We start from the raw sequence: 25,192 nt of genomic DNA on the forward strand, positions 1-25,192 counted from the left end.
ATAGAACTAATAAAATGAAAGCCAGTGCAGGTAATTGTACAAAACGTAGAACTAGTGTTCAAACTAAAATCAGTAATAGGAGAACTAGCACTGTTATTGCTAGTACTAGAAACTGTGTAAAAACTAGAACATGTACTAATGGAATTATTACTGTTAGTGGAAGTTGACTGGTTGAACTACTACAACTAGTATTAGAAGTAGTAATATTGCTGGAATAGGTACTAGAACTAATAGGAGAATTGGAAGAATATTTGCATAAAAACTAGGGTAGTGTTAAAACTCTTACTTCTAAACTATGAATTATTTCGCAGTAAAACAGTAAAACTAGTACTAGTAGAACTAGAACTAACACTAATATCATAACACTACGTATACCAGACCTAACAACAGAACATTAAAGCAAGAATTACCAATAGTATCAGTAAGTAGTAAAAATTGTTAGAAGTAATATTAGAATGATACTTTAAACAGAACTAGTTCTGCTGCTGGAATGTCAGGGCCCCGCTGGAGATGTCCTCTGATAAGAAGGATGGGGAGGAAGCAGAGTCAGGGACATCTAGAGTCTTGGCACAAGCAATTCCAGTAACGATAGAGCCCATGACTCCACTGTGGTTGAGGCAGATCCAGCAAGCCCCCAGGACCCCTTGCCTGCACCCACCAACAGCCTCTCGGACTCTGAAGTCCAGCCACCCAGCCCTCAGCAGAGGCGTGTGGTAAAGATTCATCAACAGAGAGCAGAACTTCATAGATCTGAATGACCTGCCAAGAAACAAGCTGCAGAAGAGCCAAGGCTGAGGAAGAAACGCCACAGCTGGATATTGGGTGGAGGCTGATTTATTGGCCTCAGTTACTGGGAGCAGATGCTGAGAACGACGTTTCGAGCCTCAGCTCCTTTGTGTTTCCTGTGCCATGCGTAGGACTCAGATTCTACCTCACTGTGTCTCTTGTCTTTTCCCCTTGGATCTGATGCTTGTTGATTGGATTCCTGGTCTCGACCTGTGCCAAGCCTCTGACTGCATTTCCAGTTGCTGTCTTGAGATATTGGTAAAAATAACTCTTTTCTGCCTGAACGTGAATATCACTGGACCCTGGCAGGCATCCAGCTTGGCCTCTTGTGACAGCACAGAAAACAGAATGAGTTCTAGTGCTAGTACTTGTAAAGCTGTTTTCAGGATTAGAACGATTAACAATGGAACTAGAACTTGTTCCAGGTGTAGAACTATTGCTAGTACAAATACTAGAACTCATACTATTAATAAGAGCTAAATCTAAGACCTGAATTAGAACAAGAGATAGGAAGGGTACTTGGAGACTAATAATAGAATTAATACTAATACTTGTGCTAGAACTAGTATGATAAATGTTAATATAGGTAGTCCTCAGGTTATGAAGGTAATTGGGACCAGAATTTCCATCGCTAAGCGATGTGGTCGTAAAGCACAACATCACGTGACTGCATTGCTCAGCGATGGCAGTCCCGGCACTCCCCGTTGCCATTGTTAAGCAAATTTCTCTGGTCATTAGGTAAGGACCCACCGCGATCGAAGCCATTCCCAGCTTGGTCCCTCCCAGCCCCGAGCCTCAGTAAGTTAAGGGACTGCCTCCTCTTCAACTCCCCCCAATGCCTATCCCTCCCCCATCTCTGCCCTTCTGGCCACGTTGCACTCTGCCACCTCCGCCAGCCCTGCCACCCCCAGCTGACCTTCACCGTCTTCTTCCTCCTGCTGCTGACGAAAGAGCCAGAATGAAGACTGAGGCTGACAGAAACATGTTTGGGAAATCTCTTTGAATGGTTTAATCTCAGGATTAAATGAATTGCATCCTAGGGTACCGAAGGCAGCTGCTAAGGTTTTGGCCAGCCTGATGCTTAGTCACTGAGAATCCTGCAAAATCAGCAAGTGCCAGATGACAGAAGAGAGAAAATCTGTCTTTGTAAAAATAGAAAAAGGAAGATCCCTGAAACTACATACAAATCAGTCTAACATCTATACCCAGGAAGATTCTAGAGCAGATCACGAAGAGGCTGATCTGTAACAATACAGTAACTGTCACCTGTTAGCATGGATTTGTCAAGAACAAATCTTGCTACGTGAATCTTACATCATTTGGAGTAATTTCCTTATTAGACTGTGGAAATGCTATTGACATGTCTTAATTTCAGCAAAGGATTTTAAAAAACCCTGAGACATGCTGATTGAAGGGTGGGCTGCTGGATGGCATGACAATCTAGCAGATGCAGTGCTGGCTTTAAAATCATCCTCCAGGAGTGCTCATCAATGTTTCTGATCAAAAAAGGTAGGCCTCCAGTGCCACAAGGATCAATCTTGGGTCATTGAAGGAGACAGCAAGTTGAGGGAGGAAACAGGACCATTTTTGGAAGGGATGCTGGAGTCCAGGAAGCATGAGAAAGAGACTCAGAATAAGTTCACCTTAATTACATCACCCTCTTAGCTATCAAGACTTTTCCAGAAATCCAGGTGGTTCTGGTTTCCTGAGTTTGCCAACCCCACCAGGTTTGACACACATGAATGGAAATTGACTGACTAGCAACATCATCAGCACAACAAAACAAATGGGGATTACTTGAACTGCTTCAGGCCAATAGTGTAGAAGAAGACCCCTTTCATTCTTCTTCTGCAAGCACTATCTGAAGAACTTCCAAGCTGGACCACTTTGAGGCAGCCTGAAATGTGCATTCAAGCCACTCAGCCTGAAAGACTTTCCTGTGTGAAGGTTTTGGAAAAAGATATATCTCTTGTCTCCTCTGGCCTGCTGACTTCCAGACCATGAGTAGCACCTTCTCCAGAGTGTATCTTAAAAGAAGAGGTGAGTAGTGCCCCAAAGCTTTTGGTAAGAGGTCTGGAGGACGTTCTAGGCTGGCTGCCTGCAGCACACGCTACATTTGCCAAAGCCACCAGGTCTGGAAGATCTTTTGGTGTTGCAGGGGAAGATTCTTCTCAGCCTTTTTTGCTTGCTAAAGAAGTCTCCTTAGGGTCTTCTGTTCTTGCTTGACCTCCACAGGAGAAAGCTGAGAGAGGCTCCAAAGCAGAGCATTATGAAACAAGGAAGCAAGGGGACCGTGTTGCTTTCCAAAGCAGGTTCAAGGGCAGGTTCAAACCTTTGTCAGAGCCTTCAAAACTTTGCACAGCCTTAGTTAATTACCACAGGGGAGATGTTCTGCTCTACAGTATGCTTCAGCAAAGGAACAATGTAAATCCAATCTAATCTTTTTGAACAGCATTTCTGTATCATGCCAACTAGGAGGTTTCAAAGGAGAGTAAAAAAGGACTGAAATCATGGAACACCACTGCAGATGGCTCACAAAACATGGTGACTTTCTATTAAATGCCCAGATTTTAAGTACCTAAGTCCCACTGATGTCAGATGAACATGATGTAGAAAGGCTTGAAGAAAAATAAGTCTTTATCTTTAAAATCCAGTATGAGGTTTAAAATGTATGACCCTTAAAAAAATAAAAAAAATAAAAATCTAGTATATCTTTAAAATCTAGTACATCATCCAGGATGACTTAGCTCCTGATTAAAAGAGTTTTGATACCACACTACAAGTGCACAGAACAGAATGTGGTACTTCCATATTCTTGTGCTTTATTCAAAATACTTAAGTATTATTTAGTTTTTAGTTTTCATTTATGAATTCGTTAAAGTACTTTAATTACTGTATTTTAGCATGCCCTGATAATGCACTTGAGGGGCAAGGTGTAGGTTTAAATTCATCAGGACCAGTTGTAAGAAGTTTTATATAGGCAAGAAGCATTTTAGCCTGCACAGAGACGCCTCCCTTAATTTTCAAGGCAGTTTTAAGGGTAGTCCAGACCGTGGCTCCTAGCACCATTGTAATCACTTTTTGTAGCAAAAAAGTGGAAATACTGGCAAAAACCCATGGCAGCTTATTTACTTATTAATTCAATTTAAATGACAGTTACAAGCAGTGACGGTGCCATGATTCTTCTATGAAGTTTTGCTAGTAAAGCAGGACGATTGCACAATGAAAGCTTGGGTTTATTTCATATATTCATTCAATTAATTACCATTACTACCATCCTGCCTTTTCAGGACACCAAACCATCATAAATAATAATTAGGTTTCCTTTCCAGAAAGCAGTTCGTGATAATGGCTGGGGGGGGGGCGGGTTGCAGATGTTTGAATAAAGGCGGAATTCCTGGACACAGAGAGCACCCGAGTCAAGGTTCAGGGTGTCCATCTCGCTTTTTGGAGATGCAGCTGCGGGGAACCGCGGCAGCAAACATCAGCCAGGGTGGAATGGGCTTTAAGCTCCGGGAGACTCGTTTCCCCGGAGGAGAGCGGCCCCCTCACCCCGACGCGCGTTCTGACGACGCCCGACACCGCCCCTGGCAGCTGGGCAATCCCTTCCCCACTTCCTGACGTCAGCGATCCGCCCCTCTCCCCGGCCTCATTTGCATAGGCTCCTGGCGCCCAATCCCGCGCCGCGTCCTGCTTTGCATGCGGACGCCCGGCCACTCAGCGAGCGCGGGGCCGGGCCACCACGTGCTGTTGCTAAGCTTCGGCTTCTAAATTGTTGCTATAGCGGCTGGCCTATGAGCGACCAGGATCGCCGTGCCGTCCACGCTGTCCGCGTCCGAGGGCGGGCCGAGCGTCTCGTCTCGGGCCCGATTGGCGGCGGCGCGGCTCCGCCTTCAGCGACTGGCTGGCGCGGCTGCCTGTTGAGCGAGGGACCTGCCAACCGGGGCCGGGAGGCGAGGGGGCGGGAGGCGGCGCGCCCGTAGCCCGAGCCCTCCGCTGCCGAGGAGAGGAGAGCCGCGGCGGGCGATGGAGTGGAACTCGCTGCTGATGCTCCTGGAAGCCGCCGAGTACCTGGAGCGGCGGGAGCGGGGTGCGCGGCCGGGGCTCCGGCGGGGGCGGCGGGGGCGGGCGAGGGCCGCGGGGCTCGCGGGCGAGGGCCGCCCGCGCCTTCTCTGACGCCGCGCTTTCTTCCCGCAGAGGCCGAGCACGGCTACGCCTCCGCGCTGCCCTTCGAGCGGGCCTGTGCCCGGAGGAGGACCGCCGCCAGGAAGGCCCCGAGCAGCCGGTGAGTGGGGGTCCTGCCCTCCGGACGCCGCCGAGGCCGGGCGGCCGCCATCTTCCCTCCGCGGGGCTCTCCTCCAAGCGCCGCCGCCACGCGTACAAGTGGCGCCGCCGAGTCGCCCGGGCAGCCCGGCCGCCTTCCTCTGGGCGCCGTCGCCCGAGTTCAGGGGCTTCCCGCGGAGGCTCGGCTGCCGTGGTAGGCCTCGCCCGGCCTGACGCCGCGCGGCCCCCTGGGCGACCGGCCGAGGACGGGGACCCCGTCCAGGCTGGCTTGGGAGGTTGGCACGAAAGTCCCGGGCTGTGGGCGAGCTGAAGGCAGGTTGTGGGACCCGGCCGGAAAAGGAGAGGTGTTTCTGTTGCGGCGAGGGCAGCCTTTCCCGACCTCGGCGACTTTAAGAGGGGCGAACTCCAACTCCCAGAATTCCCCAGCCAGCAACCTTTAAGAGGGGTGGACTGACACTGGGTTAGGGGCACGTGGGTGTCAAATTAATGGGATGGACAGTGGATATCCGTCCCATTAGTGGATGCTGCTCCTGGGTTAACGCTTGACTGTTCCAATCACACCGCCCAGCCCTTCCTCATCTTGTCGTTTGCCTTTGCTTTGTTCCTGCAAACGAGCTCTTCCAAAGGCCTAGCCAGAAATCCAAGTGAAATGCGAGTTTATTTCACAAAGGCAGGATTTTCTTGTGGCCTCCCATTTCCCCAAAGCTGTAAGCCGTGATGTGCCAGCTACGGTAGCAGGATCCACTTATCTCACTGCTCAGGGAGTGAATTTGGTCCTGAAGCACAGTCGTGCTTTTCCTGGTAGGGAAAGAAAGGAAGAAAACTTCCCTTTGTTGATTTTTGTGACAGGAGGCTGTTAAAATTTGAAATACAGCCCAAAGAAAAGGTGGGGAATCTATGGGGAAGGGAGGGCACATCTGTGAACCCCAGAGCCAGTGGAGGATTCCAGGATCCAAGCGGTTGCCTTGCAGAAAATAATAAAGGGGAAATCTTGCAAAGCGTAGCTTCTGCTGTAGTGGCAACACTGATGCCAAAAGAAGAACACACCAGATGAAATTCTAGTTTCCCATTCACAGATGGGACCTGATAAGGCCTGGACTCCAACTGGTAAGGAGGCAGGAAGGCCTAGCCACCAGTGACCAGAGGAAATTACTTTCAAGACTGATTTGAAAAAGCTGATGCATCTGTTGTAGCAGGCAGGCAGTGCGGGACCAGATCAGGACAAGGCAGCACATTGGGAACTTCAGACAGGCTCCCTGTTTATGCTATTGGGACCCCATTGGTATAGAATTGTGGCCAAATCCAGTCTCATCTGTGTTCCTTGTGGACTGCAATCAATTGACAGACTCTAGTTATGCCCTAAAGTAGATCTTGGGCATAACATCTAAGAAGATGATGACATACTAATCACTGACTCAGTTCTCTGTCTTTTTCATGTCTCTTTTCTGGAAATAGTGATAGGTTGCTTAACTATGTTGAATAAAACATGGCATGTTAAAACCAGATTTAGTACAGTGTGTGAAACCAGACTTTTTAGCTACAACTGGTATGCAAGTTGTGTGGAGAATAGTTGCAGTTCACTCCCAGTGAATTGCATAGCTAGCAGAGTATGTCAAAATGCATAGCTATGGCAACTCCCCTGTGCATATTAAGTTGAGTCCACCATTAGCATTGCGTATCAGGTACAATCACATCATAAGTGGTGGTTGCCAAATACAAGGTAAGCATTTTTTCTTTCTGGTCATCTGATTAAGCTACCAATCTTTAATGTACAGTGACATGTTTGCCTTCAACTCAATCTTTTAATTAGTCCTAGCCCATGAAATGATGGGTATTCCCAGCCTAGTGGTACATCAGTGCAGACTCTCCATTGCATCAGTGTTGAACTTACGTGGTATTTTTGCAGTGCATATGCTGTGACACTGTTGGCACAACAGCAATTATACTTTTATTCACGGGAGTATTTTTCCCATGCAGATTCCCAGAATGTAAGGATGAGATAATGTCAGCTTATTCTAAAGGGTCCGTGAGAGGGCTTCCTTCCTCACGATATGATGATAGTATCCTATAAGGTTTGGTGTTTGTTGAATTTACTTCTTCATTTAGCTTAAGTTCTTTAGTCAGGAGGCAAAAAAAGAAACCAGTGCAATAGTTTTCTGTCGTGGTGCAAGCTCGCTTAGCCTTCAGTTAGTCCTATGACTGAGTTTTCCATTATGTTTCATCTATCTAATTTCTTCAGTTTGGGGAGCTTTAATCTCATTCAGGGTTGATTTTAAGATTGTGTTAAACCTGAGGAAAACATACAAATGGTGGTACTTGGTATACTGAGATAAGTGCTTAAATTATTTTTTTAAAAGTTCCTATTACGAACTTTTAAAATGAATTTTTCCATTTGCATTTGATACATAATATTCTAAAGTATCATATTTTCTGTTTTTAATAGGTCCTCACATAATGAATTAGAAAAACATAGGTAAGTAATAATTAACAGAATTGATATAGATATTAATATACACAAATAACAATTCTGATGTATTTGCTTGATTGACAGTTACTCATTTACATATTGATGCAATAAGCAACAAACAAAATGAAGCTTTTTTAATTATCTTGTTGGAAATCAGTGGGTTAAATTTGCTCAAGTTTTACTCATTTGTATATTTATAAGTATCGTTTTTATGTAGGTAATTTATATATTCTTGTTTCATCAGGAGTTTGCAGCAAATTTGGAACACTAGCTTTCAGAAAATTGCTTTAAAATAGTTATATTAGAACTCTGAGTCATTTATATTTCAGTTCAAAATGAAATCAGAATTTATTAAACATTTTATTTTAAGGAATTGTTAACTGCTTATGGTCACAAGACTCTTCTTGAAAGAATTTTAAATGAATTTAAGTAATTTGAAAAGAATTAAGCACACAATTAAGCTAGTAGAAAAGAAAATGAAAACAACTTCCCTTCCCCAGAAAGTTAACAAAGGGTTTGATGGAAAGAGATGAAAATACATATTGTTCTACTGAGTTTAACAGTAGAGATACAACCCTTGAAAGATTGGAATGCAGACACATGTAGAGACCACTAAGAACAGCTTTACAGCGTAGTCATGTAAGCCTGGAAGATGTGCCTTCTGTGCAAAATACCTCCCTTGAACCTGCACGCCCTAATTCACTAAAGTGAAAATGGGAGGCCAAATTTCAAGTTTTGTGTAATATTCTATAGTAGTTACAATTCTTCTATTTGCTTTTGGAAACAGTTAGTATTAGGAATGATTGCTGCCACCAATAATCCTAAATTCATGATTTAATTATCTTACATCAGTTTCCAAAGTTTGGAAAGCTTCCAGGAGTTAGCGTATCTCATGGTTGCCCCAGTCATATGAAATAATACTTTCCATATACTTAAAGAAGCAGCCATTGCTACCATTTCTGCAAGAATATTACTGAAGGGTTTAAAGTCCCAAAATATCTAGGCTTCGATATGACAGGTCTAATATTGATAAAATAATTTTCCCACATTTCTAGCATATATCTAGATGGCAGATAATTTATCTGGAATTTGGTAAAGCTGAATTACTATTTTGAAAAAGGGTTCTCCACATGAGTGTCTTTTTATGTTTCTTATTCATATGTTAGTTACTATCTTTTGTTGCTCCCATCATATAAATATAGTTCTCACGTGGATAAAAAATCAATAAAAAGCTGGAACTTTAGCTAGCTGCTGCTAAAGAATTAGAGGATTTATTTAAAAAGGGAAGCTGTCAGTTTGGCAAAAATGATAAGATAAATAAGATGCTGTAGGTTCAGCTTTCAGGCCATGCAACAAAAAGGCTTTTGTTTTAACAGTGAATATCTGTTAAACTATATTAAGATGAATAGAAGTTTATTTTTCTTTATGTTTTATTATTTTATCCTTATCCTTGTTTGGGACATTTTTAGCCCTTGTTAGGTGCCCAGAGTCATTTGGTGAGTGGATAGCCATATAAATTTATTAAATAAAATAACTAAATAAGATATTGCAGAATTTCTGTTTTCACAGGCTGAGAACGTGGATTAAAATATATTTCCAACGCACCAGTTGCCTGTGTCTGTTTTCCAGTATTTACTGCTTTTTGTCTACAGAATGAGAAATTTTAAAGGCCTCTTCTTCTAGGAAGAAGCTCAAAGGAAAAGGATGAAGTAATCCTTTATCCTTTTCTTTAGACAGATCAGCATTCACACATTTCATAATTTACTCTAATTAGAAGACATAATTAGCTAATGAAGCTATTGAGAAATATGTATATTACAGATTGGAAGCACTATTCTAATTTCTTTTCATGCCCCACATTTAAAATTGGTCTTTGGGAATCATGTGGTGGCACAAATCACAGTATGTTTAAAACTCAGTTTAAAACTCCATGTTATAAATCTTAAAAAGAAATGCTGGTAATGGAAGAGAAGGCCTTGTTCCCTGTCCATCTAGCTAACCCCAGTTCTTCAAGTTAGGGCTGTGCAGCACTTTGAATTACATTCCAGAATGGTGCTTTGGAGCATGTGAGGCATGAATGTAATATTTGCTTGCAACTTTCAGTGCGGCTGCATCTTTTTCCAGGGTTATTTGGTAGCTGCAGAGGACAGCCACTAAATCCTGGGAAAATATATAGCTGCTTTAAGGAGTCTTCAGACAGGAACACCCCTTTTGGAATCGCATCTGAAGCCCAGCACTGCACTGCTTCTTATTGGTTGGCTCAGTCTTGAATTTGAAAGGGAGGTGGCCTGGGAAGAAATACCAGAAGGAAGATAAAAGGGGCAAGGGTGTGCTTCTCTTCCGCATACATCCTTCTGGTTATCCAAATAATTGGGCTCCACCCTTGTTTCATATACAATGGACACAGGGACAGGCTGTTTCTTAATGGCCATTGAACATAAATATGCTGATGGCGTTTCCTGCATTATTGGAAGCTAATTAGACTGGTGGCCGGCCTTGTACCTTTTGGCAGTATGATTGGGTAAGGAGTTTATCACATGAGAATTTTTATATCAATTCACCTCAGGCCTCCAGCACATACTGGTGAAACTAAAAGACAACTGCAAACTGATATTAACAATTTTCAGAATCTCATGACTGATTGCTTTTAAATCACACAAATACTTGTACTGGAGCAAAACATACACTATACTGTAGTTACATGCTTCATTTCACTTTAACATTAGCTGAGTTTAAAGGACAGGCGGATTTACATGGAAGGAAATGGTTCTTCTGGTTTTTCCAACAACTTGGTCTCAAGCTTCCAGAAGCTCTAATCAGCACACTTGGACGTATTTCGATAGTGCCCACGAAGGTATTGCTATTCCCAAGCAGAGCCAGCTGAAGATTTGAGGGACCCCAAGTAATACTCTACCCCTTGTGGGATTTTTTTGGAGTCTGCTGGGAAGAAAGAGAAGCACTATTGTCTCAGCTTTTCTGCATCCAACGAATACACATTTTTTCTTTCCCAGTTCTTTACCAATAACTCTTTGTTTTTATGTTCCATCTTTTCTTATAAATGAAGTTGAACGTTTCAGGAAAAAGGAGTCATGTGTTCAGTGGAATAAACACAAACCTTCAATGTGAAAATAAATAGTAAGGGGGGGGGAGTCCTGATGGATTCTTACATTATTTGTGTTGATCTAAATGAGAAATTCTTCCCCTCCCTCCAAGTGGAACTCTTTGATTGGGCCTTAGTGAATAGTAAACAAATTAATATAAAATTTATGATATAACTACACATAGAATGTTGTGTACATTTCATTTCACTGTAGCACACCTCAGCTGTCCTTTGTAGATCTGGGAAAGCTGTGGAGCAGCATAGCCAAAATGATCAAAAGGCCACAGCAGTTCCTCCAGGAAAGTTTTGCATGGGCAGATTGTAACTGGAGATGGAGGGAAGAAAGTAAGAGATACAACAGAAGACCAATAGAGGTGAATAGTAATAGAAGAGTATGAAATCATGCATGGTTTGGAGGAGAGGTTGGAGATAATGTTTTTTATTTTCTCTGGCCCAAGAGAGTATTGCTAAAAGATTCAGGACAAAGGAAAAGAAGGACTTTGTGCACCCATAGTTAAACTATGGAATTAGTTATTTGCTACTGCTAGGGCACTAATTTAGATGGCTTTAAGAACATATTGGAAGAAGGAAATAGCAGATCACTTCCATCACACTGCCAAGAAAACTGCAGGAATTCAATCACCAGGAATCAAGCTTGGCCCAGGGCGTCTTGGTCGTTGACTTTGTCTTCAGTGCTGACAAATCAGATTCGCATATCACACTGCGTAGTAATGAACTTTGTTTGGATTGATACACTGTGTTGTATGGATTTAGCCATTATACTGTGGTTATGGTTTTAACATGTTTGGTGAACCAACCAGTTAGGGTTTGTTTAGGGTTCATTTATTGCAAGAACCGGCCTTGGTGTCAGTGACTAATAGACAGGATAGCGATAGGTTACCTCAAATATCAGAGAAGGTGGCCTCTCGGGTATAATAGCTGGGAGGCACAAGTGGGGTCCTGAAGACGTTCTGTGTTGGGTGCCACTTTAGGAACAGGAGGCTGAACAAAATGGGTCTTTTGTTGAAGACCACTGCAATTTTTCTGATCTGTGGCATTAAGCACATCTATCTTTAAGTCCCCGTCAGATGTTCTCTTTGCAAGATTAGGATTCTGAAAAAGTGATGAAGGAATGGTGGGGAAGGAAGGAGAGAAGAATTAGGGGGAAATGAACTATTCTTTTTTGCTTTTTTCCTGAAAAATAAAAAAAAACAGACGATGAAATATTTCCTATGAAGACATAAAGTGGTTAAGGCAAGCATTTATTGCTATTCAATGTTGACTCTTCCTAATGGCTTCTAAAATGTAATAGCAAAACCTTTACTTATGGAAAACTATTACAGAATTGGATGCAGGTACTGTATAGTGACAAGCTATATAACGTAACTCTTACGCGTAAAGATAATCTTATCTTTTGCTCCTGGGTGTGGATACTGACATTTATTTTCACAAAAGAAGTTTTCAGTCCTCCTTGACTTGCCATTTTTTCTACCAATTCTGTACCAAAACTACCAATTAAAATCCTGTTTATCTTTTTTCTTTTCCACCCCCACCCAATATTTTAACCCTTTCAAAAATTTTGAAACCATAGTGCAGGGACCATTTCTTTTTCTAAACGCTTACATGATTACATGGGCCATCTGTGGGTCTTTTAGTTGCCTCCCAGCTTGATGCCAGGGTCAGATGTTTGGTGACAATGTTTATAATTGTTTTGAAATATGTTTGGGAATTAAGTGTTCCTAATTATGCACTGAAGCTGCTTTTGGTGTTTGTGTTTTGAATCCTCATATCCAGAGCATTTGTTATTAGGAGATTAGACTGCTCCCTACTTATTATGCAAATGGAGGGAGTATCCATGGGGGGAGGGGAGGGGAGGTGTGAAAAAAAGTGCATGTGGCAGTCACAACTACCTCTGCAAACAGCTGCCATGTGGAGGGTTGGTGTTCAGTACTCCAGCTTTTCCCACACCATCAGCAGTCCTTATTGAGTGGCCCTATACTTCCCTGGAATGGTTGAGGCAGGATATAAATACATCAAAGTAAGCAGTGCCCTATGGTTATTAATAAATTTAAAAGAAAATTGCCAGCTTGCTATGGTATCTCTGTTTTATTCCTCAGGAATAATGTTATCTTACTAAGAATCACATTACAGTAAATTATGTTTTATTTGTTTGCAATTAATATTGTGTAGAAAGTAGGACAGATTTTGAATGCTAATGACACTAAAGCAAAATTCTAATTTTTGATGATTTCAGGCGGGCTAAGCTACGACTATATTTAGAAGAGTTAAAACAGCTTGTCCCTTTGGGAGCTGAGAGTACTAGACACACCACGCTCAGCCTGCTGAAAAGAGCCAAGATGCATATTAAGGTAAATCAGAAAGACATTTATTTTGTTTTAGCCCTAACCTAAATCATTTTGCTTTGTGGAATATTCTGCTTTGTGGCCTTTGATAGGGAACCAGTCAGCTTAATATTTTATTACTCAGGGCATCTAAAATCATGATATGATATGATTTAACTTATTTGCTTTACACATCCTTTTTGTGTTCAGAATAAACACCGAAGATGGCCTTCGGTTACATTAGTATTAAAAAGGTAAACTCCAACTTTGATTATTGGTCTCCTTCATTTCTTCTGATCATTTTAGACTTTGGCTCAATTATATTTTTCTCAAAAAACATTGTTGAAATAACTCAGAAATCACATGATCTCATTTATAAATATATTCTGAAGTTATTGAACTTCTCAATTCCCAAAAATTCTCTGGGGACTTTATACTACAGCTGTACACTACTTTAAGAAACAAGCAAAGTACAACCACAAAAAGTCATGTTATCACGTTGAGCCCTAAACAGACCAAATACATCTCACAAAAACAGGCTTTCTGGAGCATCTTGTGGTTTACCATGTATGGCTATCGATGCAGTGTGCGCCCACAACTTGGGATATTTAAAAAGAGAAGAATTCACGTTTTAATATATATATATATATATTTGCTTTCCATAGCCACAAATTAACTTTTAAAAACAGAGACTTCTAGATAATGGCTTTGATATGTATGAGACAAAAGCATTTTTTATTTTTTTTTGGTTAACTCTGTGAGCCAGGAATTGTGGCATTCTTACAATGGTTTTAAAAGCCCTTGATTTACAGCTACACGTGGACTCAACTTGTAATTACTTGACCTTGTTTGAATTACATGCCACATGTAACAAGACCTTCAATGCAGAACATCTACAGGAGGGCATAATATTCCCATAGAGAAGAATTGGCAGAAAGAGTTTAAGACTCCCTGCAGTCCAAAGTCATGTTTACATTGGTAGGAATGGAGATGAGGCCAAAGGTGCTGAAAGAGAAAGAGATTAAGTGCTTATTTTTCACCTGGTTCTTCTCCAGTGCAAATGATTTATATCACATGTACTTTGTAACAGAGGCTGTTGAGGCTTCTGATACACTTTGCTGCTATGAAACGTCCATTTTAACTAATAAAAAAATGTTTTTAGTTTACAGTCTCAGCTTACCCATAACAAGTGGTTTGTAACACCCGCTTTGTAATCAACTAAATACTTTTCCTTTTGTTTTCTGTGTGATTCCTTCACGGATAACTATGAAGTAAATTGTTTTTTCAGCTGTTATCTTTTTTGCTTTGTTCCATATTCCTTTAATCATCTGTTTTACAGATGATTATAATATCTCTTGTTGTACTTCCTTTTCTTAATTAAACAGACCAAATTTTTTAAAATCTTTGTTCGTCTAAAAAGACCCTCAGTGTTGTAGACATAGTTACTCTTTTCTGCCAATTTTGCCCATTTTGATTCATTCCTCAAGAACCAAGGTAGGAGACAGCATTCCAAATGTGGCTCCTTCCTTTTCTTGGGGCAATGTTTAGCTATGCCTTCTACACCATTCAAGATGTATGATTTTATGAATTGTAATTTAGTAAAACCTGATTTCTTTCTATTTTCCATTCTGCAGTCTTTCCAGTTTGAAAGTTGGAGTTGGAAACCTCCTTTTCCTAGTTTGAAAAATCTTTTTATTTATTACTCCTCACTTGAAACTATTTTGAAACAGACCAAGAGTCTTCCCATAAAATTACATCTTCCTTATTATGCTGATAATCCTCAAAGTCATTCCTTTTCTGCATATTTTTTTTGTGTGATTATCTTCCTTAAATTTGACATTTAAGACAGGCACTCTAGTTCTGATTTAGTTTGCTCTTCTGATTAAATTAAATAAATTCTCTTATGCAACTAGGACTAATACTCTCATTTTATCAGTGATGTCTTCTCATCTTGTAGGAATGTAGTAGGAATAGAAAGCAATTTTATAGAGGTAGGTAGGATTTATCTTGTAGGAGGATGGTAGTGTTAGTCAATGGTAACCAAAATTCAGAAGTCTGGTGGCACCTTTTATTATTAAGTCTTTTTTTTATTATAAGGTATAATTTTTCATGAGATGCAATTCACAAAGGCTTGTATCTTATAGTAAAATTCAGTTGTCTTAAAAAGTGCTACCAGATTCTGTCTGAAAGTTTAACTTACCTGTTATTTATAACATTACATTTTCAGGTCTAGGAACCCGCAAATTAATTTCCCACCAATGGTTCTGTATTCCTCTTTATACTGAAGTAGCAAAATATTGGAATCTTTATATAGATCATTTAATATACAACACACTTCTATGTGTGTGAAAATGTCTTACTTGTCTCAATCATTGAAAGAAACTTTCTGAAATAACTGCAGTGGATTTTACTGTTTTGGAAACTTCCATTGAAAATTATCCCATGCCATTTGTATAATCATCTAATCATCATGAAATCATTGATATTTTGAAGTATATATTATTTTAATACCTTTCTATTATATTATATTATATTATATTATATTATATTATATTATATTATATTATATTATATTATATTATTAGAAAAGTATATAACTTGTTTAGGTTTGTTATGTAATTCTCAATACAGACATTTATAAATCATGTCTTCAACAGTATTGAAGCTATTATTTTATGGGAGAAAATGAATATATATTGTAATTATACAATATAATTTTAGATTCACATTTCCTGTTCTTCCAGTATTTCAATAGATAACTATTTGATCAAATATTCTCTATTCTTAAAGAAGTAGTTAATAAGTTATAGAAAGTAGAATTTTAAAAAAAGAAAGTTTTGAAGCATCTAGAACTGAAGTGAGCAATCTTTTAGTCCACCAAGAACTCTAGAAGAGCTGCAGAAATGCATGGAATGTACTAAGAGGGCTCAAGACATTCCTGCACTCCATTTACATCCATAGGATGGTTTTGCCTTTGTCCACTGAATGTGAATCAAGCCATTGATTTGTTATGTGTCATCAAGTCGGGTTGACTCTTAGCGACCATATAGATAGATTTTCTCCGTGATGATCTGTCCCTGATCTGGTCTTTCAAGACTTCCAACAGGGTACCCATCACCACTGTAACTGAGTCCATCCACCTTGCTGCTGACCTTCCTCTTCTTTTTCCTTCCACCTTTCCCAATATCAGAGCCATCTTCAGAGAGCTAGGTTTTCACCTTATGTGTCTGAAGTATGATAATTTCAGCCTGGTCATTTGTGCCTTGAGTGAGAACTCTGGGTTGATTTGCTTGATAATCTATTTCTTTATTTTCTTGGCTGCCATGGTATTCTCTGGAGTTTTCTCCAGTACCAACTCTCAAAAGCATCAGTGTTCTTTTTATCCTGCTTCTTCAAAGTTCCACTTTTGCTTTGTCACAAAGAATACCTTTGCTTGCACTATTCTGATCTTTGTAGGTATTTCACAGAATTTGGATATCTTTTCCAAAGCCTTCATGGCCACTCTACCAAGGGCTGGTCTGCAGCATATTTGTTGATTGCTTGTTCCTTTACTTCTGATGGTTGATCCTGTGGCTTAGTCAACAAATCATGTTAAACTACAGCTTTATGTGTGCATGAGCCCAACCAAAGATAGTTGTTGAGGAAAGAGACTCTTTGGGAGAACAAGGTTTATCAGGTTTATTTTTCCCATTGTTAGTAGCAGCAGGGAATCGGGTCAATTTATGTAGAAATAGCTGGGGGAGGGAATACTTGGAGCCTTCTCCTTCTCCCCCAACTATCCTGATCAGGACTGCTGGGAAAAGTCTTCAACTTCCTTGTCTACCACCCTTTGCTACTCATACAGGTAAGATTGCAGCTGTTACATCATTAATGCGCGGACAGTAATAGTACAGACGCTGCAATCTTCCTTGGGATCTCTTCTCTGCAATCCAGATACTGAAATATGAGGCTAATCAAATGCAAGCAGATTATTTTCTTTGTTAAGCAGATGGGTTTCATTAATTTAACTCCATAGAAATTGGAAGAACAGGACCGGAAAGCTCTAAATATTAAAGAACAATTACAGCGAGAACATCGGTACCTCAAACGTAGATTGGAACAGCTGTCCATGCAGGGCCTGGAACGAGTTCGCACAGATAGCCTTGGATCAACGATATCGACAGATTCTGAGCAAGGTAGGCAGTTTGAATTCTGCCATCTCTCACCTAGAAGTAGGCATGCTTGAAATCCACAAAGAGATACAGAGATCCAAACGTCCAGCAACAAAATTTAAGGCAATTCAAAGCTATCCAACTTCTTTTTAAAAAAACACAATTTCAATAACAATTTATGATGGGCTGGGAAAAAAATTAATAAGAAGTTAATAAGTTAATAAGAAGGGAAAACTGGTTGCTACAGAGAGAAATGAGGCATTAACATCAGAGATACAAAATATCAAAATCCAGGATATAAAAGCAACGTTTTTAATGTGAGCTTGCCTTTTTAAAATTGTTTGGAGGTCTCATGGTGCAGAATGTAGAAGCTAGAATGTTGTCTAGGATTTAAATAGTTTCCTGTGCATTTTCAGGTGATAGGCTTCATCTATAAAATAGAGATAATTTTCAACTATCCCCTTTCCTAACCTTTTCTAACTGAGAAATAATATTTCCTACAGTTCCATATTTAGAGTGATTGATGATACTTCATGATATCAAATGCCTTAACTCTATCAAAATGTATTCCAAAACCTGCACAATTACAATTCCTATATACAGTTATAAGTCTCAAATGTTTTTGCTTGCTTCAGATCCATATACTTCAGAAGAAAAATAATCTAACTTAAGTTTGTAAATATACACTAAAAGAAAAAAGGAAACCTGCAAGATAGTAGAGAAGTTTATTTCTGTCCATATACAAAAACCTTGTTTTTTCTTTATTTTAAATATGTCTTGAGGTATCTGCATTTTCAGCAGATTGTGCTGTTGACGTGACACAAAATGACTGAATTCTGAGAGAGTGCTTTCATCCAGCCAGAGAGGGCATCCTTGATTTTAAGACTGGAATTAGGATAACCATTTACCTCCCTGCTCCCATTCCTGCCTTTCATGCTCCCAGAGCAGCTTGAAAAAGGCCACCTTCTTTTCACAGCATCCCTGGGATCCTGTCAGTCATACAACTCTGGCCACTTTTCCTCTGTAGGAGAAAAACCAAGTTCTCCATTGCTTGCTGCAATGCTATATTCCAGTGCAATTTCTTTAATTAATAGGGTCTGAAGTACCCCTGTTTGATCATGTGAGGCTCTTTGTTGGCCTCAGTGTTGTTGCTGAAAATCCACCGCCAGCTGTCATAGTACCGTTTCCAGTAAAGAAAGAGCTTTCAAAATACGGTTCTCCCAAACATGTCTCCATTTTGCAAATGTCCAGTTATTTTCTTTTTTCTTGCTGTAGGAGCTGTAGCAGCACTGTTTGTAGTTCTGATCCCTAGTTCCCAGTTCATCCTTTCTGTGATTCTGCAGACATTATAGTAGTTTTATAGACAGATCTTGTGCTATAAAGAGACAGAAACAGTGACTTAAACAGCTTCTGATTTTTAGTGAGTTGCAGTGGCTTGAGGTATTCATAAGAAATACTTTCCTAGAAGGAAATCGTTTGTTCAAAGAAAAAAATTACAGCTCAGGCTGTAAAAAACCTCTTGTTCCAGGCCAAATTGAAATAAACCCTGCAACAATTAGAATGTTAATGCTGGACAATATCCCAGTAGGTGATGGTTGCATTGTTACTATTATTGCCACATAATAAATACTGAAGTAGATTTTTCTGGACTTTGTTCTTTATTACTAAAAGTAACAGTTAGTTTGACAACTTGGAGTTACCTTTTAAGTTAATTAATTGCAAGCAGCAACCTTTTTCTACAAACATTTATCCTAATCTGTATTTACTGATGGAATATACAGATTCTACCGCTACCCAAAAAATCCCCGCGCTATTGCAAACTACACAGCGGATTGATTGCAAGGTGCATATACATGGTCATTAAATAAAATCCCTCCAGATTTTTCAGACTAGGAATGATAATGGCTTAGAACAACTGAAATGGCAGAACCTCTTCCCTGCCCATTTTTATGACCTAAATCCCATCCCATTCTCCCTTTGCATTAATTTGAACATTCAAAGTGAGTAATACAACTTTTAAAAAATCCAAAATATAGGAAAAAATGAAAATAAACTAGAAATACCAAGTTTTCAGTCCCCTTACTCAAAAAGGGGACACTCACAAACCAGGGGAGGGGAAACTCTTCTCCTCCAGGGCTTCATTTTCCACTCTGTGGACTAGCCCAATCAACTTTGGGCATTTTCTTAGAATGCTGTTACAATGCAGTTTCAAAATATAGCATACTCCTAGTATGACAGATCTTGTAAATATGTTAGTGCATGGTAGCCCCCCAAACTCATTATTTTGGGCTTTTAACTATAACTCCCCACTGGTTGCAGATTTTTAATGTCTTGTCACAAAGATGTTACTTGCAGGCTGACCGAGAAGTTCTATGATGTTCCTTACAATGACGTCATAGGCACTATCAAGTACAAGTCATTTATAAGAGTACATTTCATCTGGATGTTTTGTGGGGAGGGACACCAAAAATCAAGATTAAATTAGTAGATACAGAAGCTTTGTTTCTTATTTGCAATGTCTTTTTTCTCCAGAAGTAATGGAATGCGCTAATGCCAGCAACATAGAATCAAAATGTAGAAAGAAATCAGAAATAAATAGTAATCTTGATAAATAATTTTGAGATCCTTTATTTTAGTTTATGGACGCTGTGTATTAATAGGCTTATAAAGGCAATTAATCAAAATTCAAATAAATAAAACTTGTGAGTGTCAGAACTAAAATGTTTTTAAACAACATATAGCTAATGGTGAATGATCATGTTACGTTTCTTAATTCATTTATTTCATTTATTTCATTTAGTAACTCTGAACTTGGTATAGTAAGTTTAGGAGGTTGCATGCAACTGTCAGATACAGAGAGAGAGAGAGAGAGATTGGAACAGGCTGTTTTGATCATTTTGGAAGTTTTTCAAGCTTGCACACTAGTTGTACTTCCTTGTATAAGTTTCTGTCAGGAAGTATTGATAGAATTGTTGGTGTGGTATCTACTGAACTTTGTCCTTCTGTAAGTTTCCACAATATAATTATTTCTCATAGCCAAATAAATATAAATATGATTTGAAGTTTTGCATCGGTTAGTGAAACGTTACCCAGGAATGGGGGTGGCGTTGGATAATGATGAGTTTCAGCTGTGAGATGATACGTGTGACATGCTTTAAATACTTTATTTACTGTATAAATAGTGAACTGTTTAGGGATAGATGGTCTTCCTGGCTGCTCTAAAACTTCTCTTGCTTCTGTTTCAATGTAGAGGTCGACATTGAAGGTATTGAATTCACCCCCGCTGAAATGGACAGCAGTGGAAGTGTTAGTGACGCAGAAGACAGTTTGCAAGGCAGCTCGAGCGACAGCGGCTACACCCGGCCCCACAGACGGAACGCCAGGCTTCTCTAGCCTTGGACTGGACTGCCAGGATATCCGGGTGGAAACCCTTCCCTTAAAAAGCCCAGAGGTGTCGACTGCCACTCTTCGGAAAGCGCCCCTTGAAAGAGGCCTCTGTCCAGGGTTCCCTAGGCTATTAATATATTAAAGTAGAAATCATGGGTTTTTGTTTTTTGTTTTTTTTACTGCAGGTTGAGATTAGATACAATTTTAGGTTAAAGTTCCTTCATGTCCCCTTTATACAAGCAGTTAATTGTTGAGAGGGGTTTTGTTAATCTCTCCCAGAAGTGTAGAAGTTCAGCTTTTGAATAAATTACTTGGACCCATTTTGACAAATTGTTCTAGATGTTAAAATATGGACATAGCAGGGAACTAAAAAAGACATATAAAATTCGGCTTTTACTGCTTAAAAATGGTTTGGCAAATTACTGGGTACCTAACTGTACCCCTCCAGAGATCAGCTGATATAACCAAAACTGCAAAAATTCCTGTTTTGTGGGGTTTGCTTTGTATCACTTGCAGCTTCTTTGGATTCTTTGGAAAGGAAAAGATGAAGCTTTTAAAGTAGATTATCGTTTTTAAAAATAGTTTGCAAAGACTGCTACAGTAGGCTCTTTTGGTCATTTTGAGACATAGAAAGTATATGATGCTGATAACTAAAAAGTGTATTGTTCTCCAAAAGAAGAGGGAAAGCTGGTTCTGTTAATCAGGTTATGTGCAATGACACCAGCTTTCTCTGTTTTGTAGCAGCTAATTCCAGCTAATTCCAGCAGCGTACTCACAGTGGCTTGAATATGCAAAAAGGCTGGGCAGAATCCAATTTTCTGCAGCATGGACTTTTTATACACAGAGACTGCTGTCTCCCATTTGAGGTTTTTAGCAATTGCTGCACATGAAAAGTTTTTAGTCTCCAGCATATGTTCTAGCACCAGCTGTCCATCCTACTTCTCTATATTTTTAGGTACAATCTCCACTTTCTTAGAACAGTTCATGAATCGGCATTCACGTACTTCAGGAAACCAGGGAAATCCTAAGAAACTGCAGTTCAGGAAAGGTGCCAGGTGTGCAACATAGGTGTATATGTTTGGCGGCTCAGATGTGACAGCCACTTGTCGCATTTGAGCAAGCGTGTGGGTGGACACACCCCTGTGGTTCCAGCTCGTCTCCACTTGCAAGCAGGAACTATTAAATAAACCAGAAAGCTTCTGTATCAAGAAAGGGTCAGTTAAAACTCTTGGTTTCTTGGACTGGATAATACATTAAACATTTCAGTATTTTTAATGGAGGATTCTGAATCATATGACCCTGGGTAGGATAATTAAAACAGAATTGTTTACTCAATTTTGTGTTGTTTTTCTATGTGGAGTTGCCAATAAACTTAAAGGAAAGTTTAGCTTTAAATTTCAGTATTGATACTGTGATTTAAATGCTGTACTTGCAGTTTTCAAAATAACAAAACGCTCTAAGATTGCATCATTCATTTAGTGTTCAAGCTTTTTAGAATGTAGTTACTCCAGTTGTAGCAATATTGCAAAGGTGTAATTGAAAACAGTTTAAGCTTAGTGAAGTAATTAGTTTGGCTTGCTGATAATTAAAAATGGACCAATCTTTGCATTGAAAAAGGTCTTTTTTTAAAAAAAAGTGATAAAAAGCTATATACTCTCTAGCCAACTGGTATATAGGTATATTTCCTATAAAATAGTCTGTATTGTATTTTCCTAATTCTTCTGAACTACTTAACTAGAGAAAGGAGATACCGAACCCAACCAGAGTCTCAGGGACTCTTCATGTTTATCATATTGTGCCTTGGTAACTATTTTATCTCCCTCCCTCCCTCCCTCCCTCCCTCCTTCCTTTCTTTCTTTCTTTCTTTCTTTCTTTCTTTCTTTCTTTCTTTCTTTCTTTCTTTCTTTCTTTCTTTCTTTCTTTCTTTCTTTCTTTCTTTCTTTCTTTCTTTCTTTCTTTCTTTCTTTCTCTAAATAAAGCTCTTTCAGAAGCCTCAGTCACAATTCTTGACTGTGTCATTTTGCCTCAGATGAAATGCTGAGTTTTATTTTACCTTTCTATGGATGGGAAAAGAAATCATTCCCATGATTCCCCCCTCCCTTCCTTAGTGAAATATGTAATATTTGTGCCTCTATGAGAAGTGCGCTGCAAGAAACAAAATAAGCTCTGCTCCAGAAATTGGTATCCTTCAACACAAGAGTTCAGTCAATCATAGTGATTTAAATGGATGGATCAAATTCATGTGCACCAAGATGATGTATAGAAATGGGGCTTTCCACTCAAAAGGTGGAGTGGGCTGCTGCAGGCTGAGGAACTTTACTTGGATGTAGGGCCTATTGTAATCGGTGCAGATGCAGGATCAAATCAGTGCCTTCGGCTAGTAAAATCCAAAACTACAATTACGTGCTTTTAGCATTGAACATTTTTAATCTTAAAAAAAAATTGCTACCTGCTAGGATGGATGAAATTAACATTTTGTTGGTTTCTTTATGTTCAGTTATACTTGTTTTCCCTTTGGTGCTACAATACAGAAAATTAGGAATTCAATTCTGGCAGCTTATAACTCTTGGTTTGCTTCTGAGTAGCCTCGGATTTGTCATCAAGGATATCATGGATTAAATTACTTTTGTAGCTATCCCTCCTTTATCCATGGGGAGAGCTGTAAGGTTATTTCTGGCAGCTGAATTTAAGATTAATAAACATCTGTTACACTATTTTAGTATGCTAAACACATTGTATATTTCTAAAATCCCCATTGGGAAAGGTATACAGCAATATAAACATTGTGTGTGGCTGATAAAGCAGCATTAATTACTAATTCCTTTTGATTATTTTTGTTCAGTTTCCAAATCATGGTTTTTCTTCTAGAAGCTTTAATAACTATTAATGGGAAAAATTGCTAGTAATGTTAATTTCCTATTACAATATAATGAATTTACTCATGGCTTTTAGAATGTTTGTTTCATGAAAAGCAATTCTTGCACAGAACTTTCCTACAGAAAAAACTGGGAGAATGGAAAAGAGACTTCATGAAAAGTATCATTGACTTTCTGCCATTCTGATGTTTTTAAAAACACGTGTGTACAGTTTAATGAACTCTTCCATGCTGGGTATCAGTGGCTTTGTAGATCTTTTATATTTTCAATAAAGATTATTCAATATTCTGAGCTGAAAAGTAGTTTCTTGTTTTCACTTAGTCATTGCTGCAAGGATATCACATGGGAAGCTGTTTTAATGTATTCCAACACAGAGTAGATGTTGTTTCAAATTCTACATGCAAGGAGAATTGCTAAAGGGAACAGCTTAAGTTAGAACTAGTTGTATGGATTAAGAATTGTGAGCTGGATCAATTAAATAAGGAACAGATTAAATCAATGTTACTTTAAAAAATACAAAAGAGATTTGATACCAGTGCATCAACAAAACAACTACAGGTAGTTCTCGACTTATGACCATTCGTTCAGTGACTCTTCGAAGTTGCAGCCGTCTCAGCACCCCCACAGTCACATGATCGCGATCTGGGTGCTTGGCAGCCCGTTCACATTTGCAACTGATTGCCAAGCGCCCCGCAATCATATGATTGCCATTTGCAACCTGCAGAAAGGGGAAGGTGGCAGGGAAGATTGCAAGTCATTGAGGTAAGTCTCCCCCACCCGTGCACCCTCCCCCAACCCCTCTGCTCCTGCACCATGCCAGGATTCTGACTGGGCAAGACAGGCTGAGGTACCTGGGGCACAGGCTGAAGGGTGTGATCCGGGATGAGCTTTAGCCATTGACTCCCAAGGAAATGAACAGGGTTCTTTGTTGTCAGCTCAGCCACCTGTTTACTGGGTCCAGGCCCCTCCTGGGTGGTTAAAGCCAGGAAGGTGATCCACAATTGGGTCCAAGCTGTGGTGTCAGCCTCTCTGAACCAAGGAGGTGGTACCTCCTGCCTTGAAAGTGGTGGTGGTGCACCCTCCCCTCAAGAGGTCATCCTTGGAACCAATAGTTTTTGAAAACTCCCTACCAGTCTCCAATTTTTCCTTTCTAATCCCTAGACCCATTTCAGAGATTTGGTACTGAGACAGCCTTGGCCACACTCATTAATGAGCTGTGGTGCTAGGATGGAGGTAATACATCTATGTGCTCCTTGATCTCTCAGCAGCTTTCCATACCATCAGCCACATTAACCTGAGTCAGCTCCATGGGTTGGGAATTGGCACCATTCCATGGTGGTTCTCTTCCTTTCTCCAGCTCCAGTTCCAGTTGGTGTTGGTTGTGAGTGGGAGAGATTGTTCCCTAGGTCCCTCCTTTGTGGGGTGCTGCAGCGTTCTATTCTCTCTCCCTTTTCAACATCTACATGAAACTACAAGATGAAGTGATCTGCTATCATCAGTACACTGATGATGCCCAACTATATATTTCAACCCTGGGCTGGCCAAGTGAGGCTACCAAGGTTCTGTCCCAGTGCTTGGAGGCTGTGTGGGTTTCGATGGGAAGAACCACCTCCAACTCAGTCTTACCAAGACCAAGTGGCAGTGGGTGTTTGGGCCACCCAGATCTGGGAATATTCATCTTTGACCTTGGATGGGGTAGCACTTCCCCTTTCAAAGTGGTACACAATCTGGGAGGCCTTCCTGGACTCACAGCTCCAGCTCAAAGAGCAGATGGCAAGAGTGGCCAGGAAGGCTTTTAT

General features: G+C 40.1%; 1 protein-coding gene across 1 annotated transcript; it reads left to right on the top strand.

Moving 5' to 3' along the window:
• The first annotated feature begins 4,716 nt into the window (after positions 1-4,716).
• Positions 4,717-23,692, top strand: MXD4 (MAX dimerization protein 4). Its single transcript, XM_088139423.1, has 6 exons — positions 4,717-4,876; positions 4,984-5,071; positions 7,514-7,543; positions 12,892-13,006; positions 16,995-17,154; positions 20,381-23,692. Exons 1-6 carry the CDS (start codon positions 4,813-4,815, stop codon positions 20,521-20,523), a joined length of 600 nt encoding a protein of 199 aa, XP_087995549.1. The 5' UTR covers positions 4,717-4,812; the 3' UTR covers positions 20,524-23,692.
• Positions 23,693-25,192: the final 1,500 nt, after the last annotated feature.

This window comes from Python bivittatus, unplaced genomic scaffold, assembly GCF_059951505.1.
Source record: "Python bivittatus isolate LINGU-HERP-01145 unplaced genomic scaffold, Pbiv_v1 ctg000210_np1212, whole genome shotgun sequence".
Taxonomy (NCBI): Eukaryota; Metazoa; Chordata; class Lepidosauria; order Squamata; family Pythonidae; genus Python; species Python bivittatus.

Bases quoted from the DNA above. Each gene is read 5' to 3' on its own strand.
- MXD4 (XM_088139423.1), top strand. From the start codon at position 4,813: ATGGAGTGGAACTCGCTGCTGATGCTCCTGGAAGCCGCCGAGTACCTG. The intron at 5,072-7,513 runs GTGAGTGGGGGT...TGTTTTTAATAG, and splicing joins AGGAAGGCCCCGAGCAGCCG to GTCCTCACATAATGAATTAG. The intron at 13,007-16,994 runs GTAAATCAGAAA...TTAACTCCATAG, and splicing joins GAGCCAAGATGCATATTAAG to AAATTGGAAGAACAGGACCG.